The sequence below is a fragment of the Mesitornis unicolor genome, unplaced genomic scaffold (assembly GCF_000695765.1).
Source record: "Mesitornis unicolor isolate BGI_N332 unplaced genomic scaffold, ASM69576v1 scaffold12262, whole genome shotgun sequence".
Classification (NCBI taxonomy): domain Eukaryota; kingdom Metazoa; phylum Chordata; class Aves; order Mesitornithiformes; family Mesitornithidae; genus Mesitornis; species Mesitornis unicolor.
Window position 1 is genome coordinate 1 of NW_010167162.1, and position 3,293 is coordinate 3,293.

Genomic DNA, 3,293 nt, shown 5'->3' on the forward strand with positions numbered 1-3,293 from the left:
GGGCTGGCCGAGCCGCAGTTCGGGATGCACAGACCAACACAGACCCTGCATGAGAGCCAGGGGGAATGCAGGGTGCAGCAGGGTGTCAGGAGCGGCCAGGATGCCTGGATCCATGATGCCATCAGAAAGGGCAAGGGACAGGCACCCCCAAACCCCATGGCAGGACTCACCCAGGGCTGGAGCCTCTCTGGTAACCAGCTGGGCATGGCACATCCATGCACTGGGCACCTCCACGGGTGTTGAAGCACATCTGGCTGGAGCTACACTGGATTGTGCCCTCTGCACACTCGTCCACATCTGTGGGCAGAGAGAGGATGGGTCTGAGGGTGCCGGGGTGCCCAAGTGCCCCATGCTGAAATGGGGATTCAAACCCCAGCTACCACATCTTCCCACCCCTGCCTGGGATCTGGGGTACTGGGGCAGTGAGATGGTGGGGTTTCTCTGGGAGGAGAACGAATTGCAGCCCCAGAGGGATGGCATCCAGGGCACCAGGAGTGCTGGGTTCACCCCCCCAAGGGACACAGGCATCCCAACAGGGCAGGAGCATCCCCCTGAAACCCCCACACAGACCATGGCACATCTTCCCGTTGGGCAGCAGCCGGTAGCCAGGAGGGCAGATGCAGCGGTAGCTGCCCGGGCTGTTCCTGCACTGGTGCTGGCACTGGGGCAGCATCTGGCACTCGTCGAGATCTGTGGGGGAAGGGGGATGAAGGTAGGCGGGAAGGCATCTGTCTCCTCTGGTGCCCACTACCCTGGAGCATCCTGGCTCTCACCTCCCCTTCCCAGCACAGCCAAACCCCAGGAGACAACAGCCCCATAAGCAAAATGGGAAACAAGGCACCAAGAGGTGCAGGAGCTGCCTTTTGGGCACCCAAAGTGGCCCCCAGACTCTTTGCAAAGCCCTTCCCCAATGCACACTCACCCATGCAGGTGCCATTCCTCAAGACGAAGCCCATGGGACAGGGTGGTCCCCGGGCACCCAACCCAGCAGCCTTGGCCACGCGACGCAAGGTGAGTTGGGTGTAGAAGGATCGACCCCGGGGGTGACTGCTGGGCCCCAGCCAGCGCAGAGGGGTGTCCTGGGGAGTGCTGCCTGTTGTCCCCCCTCTATCTGCCCCCATGGCGCCACATTCTCCACCTGACAGCAGGGTCCTGCCTGAGGGGCACAGGCACTCGTAGGAGCCCCTCAGGTTGTGGCATCCAAAGGCACAGGGAGGAGGAATCTGCAGGCACTCATTTATGTCTGGTGGAAGAAAGAGACAGGGAGTTGCAGCTGGATGGGGAAACTGAGGCTGGAGCGGGGTAGGGGTGCAACCATGGCTCTGTGCCCTGTACCCAAGGATATGTACCTAAGCAGGGCCAACCTGCACCCAGTGAATGGTAACCAGGAGGGCAGGCACAGCTATAGGTCCCTGCAACATTCTGGCAGAGCTGGTTGTAGCGGCAGGCGTGAGACCCCTCGGCGCATTCATCGATATCTGGCGAGTAGAGAGAGGAGAGTGTTGGGGAGGTGGCACCATGCAGTAGGTGTCCCTTTTCATCCCCATATCCCCCTCAGAAAGGGTCTATACCAATGCAGTACATCTGCCCAGGGCCCTGGATGAATCCCAGAGGGCACTGATCTCCATCAGCCCCTAGGAATTAAACAGAAGTGATGAGAAGGGACATGTCACCTTGGGGACATGGGTTTGTATAGCCACCCAGTACCAACGAGGGAGCCAGCACTTCCATCCCCATGCCTGGCAATCCTCTCACCTGCATCAAGCGAGGCGTGGAGCTGGAAGTGGAGCACCTGCAAGGCTGGGTCATAGGAGGTTTTGATGGCACTGGCCCGGGCATGCTGCACCCGGTGGGGCTGTGGGCCCGCGGCGGGGTTGTACACGATGGTGTGATTGCAGCGGGCACGGACAATGCGCCCGTCCAGCAGGAAGCTCTGCACTGAGCTCCCCGAGAGCTGCCCCATGCCTGTCTGCACATAGCGCTCCCTGAAATCCTGGGAGAGGCAGGGAGGAGGGTCAGACCATGGACCCCTCCAGGCTCCCAGCATGGGAGTCATGGCCCTGCATGGGGACGGGCAGCACCGGCACCTGCAGCAGCACTGTGGCATCACTGATGCTCTCCGGCACGTAGCCACTGACAGCAGTGTCCAAGAGCAGAGCACCAGTGGCATCCATGCCCCGGGCGAGATGGGTGACCCGCAGCAGCTCCCCTGCCAGGGTCGGGGAGCAGTGAGACCATTGGCACTCCCAAACACAGCTCCATCTCTGGCTGTGAAGCTCAGTCCAGCGATGGGCTGAGTCTCCAGGGATGGGGAGATGGAGGCTGAGCCAGGTAGGACCAGTCTCCAACATGGCTGGGGCTCCCGGCATCCTCACCTGTGGCAAACTCCAGCTGTGACTCGTGCCGAAAGGTGCCATGGGTAAGCAGGAACCCGCTCTGGGCCTCCCTGCTGGTGTGTGCCAGGGACCAGTAAATGGGGGCCATAATGGCAACCAGCACCCGCATCAGTGGCCCTGGGGTGGAGGAGAAGAGGGGTCACCACAGAGCCAGCACCCTCTTAAGAGGCATCCAGCCCTCCACAACCACCCTGGCCCCTCTTGCCCATAGGGTGCAGTGCAGACATAGGGTATTGCTTTTTGGAGTAAAATAAAATAACATAAAATAAAAATAATAAATAAAATACAAAATAAAGATTAAAAAACAGAAAATAAATCTGTCCCCATAGATTTTCACCTGACACAGGTCAAAACCCTCCCTGGGGTGAGCACCTACCAACGGTGGGTGGGATGCTGCTGATGCTGCTCTGGATGGCAGTGGTGCCAGAGCGTGGGTCATCCAGCACATTGGCATCAAGGCTGGCAACACCAACCTCATGGGCATTGACGACACCGAGCAGGCTGCCCCGCACCTGGCGTGGCTCCCCTGGGACAAAAGGGACCAGGACAGGGGCACTGGGGTTGACGTCCCATGTGAAAATGGGGCCAGCATAGCCCTGTCCCTTGCGCTCACCAACGCCCCATAGAGTAAACCAGAGTATGAATCAAGGGGCTTAGATCTTGCTCAGAAAGGTGATATCAGCCTTTACACCAGTCCCTAAGCCACCCAGAAGTCCCCCCACTCAGTCCCTGGGGCAGACACCCACCTTGGACAGCCAAGGAAACATGGGCCATGGCAGACCCCAAGGCGTTGCGAGCAAGGCAGGAGTAGCTGCCAGCATCCCGGCGGGTGACAGAGGGCAGGAGCAGGGTGGCGTTGGGCAGGACGTGGGCACGTGGACCCTCAGGCAGGGGCTG

At 60.1% G+C, this 3,293-nt stretch overlaps 1 protein-coding gene across 1 annotated transcript in view; it reads right to left on the reverse strand.

Moving 5' to 3' along the window:
* Positions 1-170: 170 nt before the first annotated feature.
* HMCN2 (hemicentin 2) overlaps positions 171-3,293 on the reverse strand; it is a gene marked incomplete at its 3' end in the record, with an annotated part of 33,437 nt that continues 30,314 nt past the window's right edge. Inside the window, exons 71-79 of the mRNA XM_010178599.1 lie at positions 3,143-3,290; positions 2,773-2,922; positions 2,376-2,513; positions 2,088-2,209; positions 1,708-1,993; positions 1,350-1,478; positions 923-1,243; positions 571-690; positions 171-297 (exon numbers count right to left, since the gene is read on the reverse strand). Of these exons, the coding sequence (XP_010176901.1) occupies positions 171-297; positions 571-690; positions 923-1,243; positions 1,350-1,478; positions 1,708-1,993; positions 2,088-2,209; positions 2,376-2,513; positions 2,773-2,922; positions 3,143-3,290 (1,541 nt within the window). The remainder of the gene's footprint in view (positions 298-570; positions 691-922; positions 1,244-1,349; positions 1,479-1,707; positions 1,994-2,087; positions 2,210-2,375; positions 2,514-2,772; positions 2,923-3,142; positions 3,291-3,293) is intronic.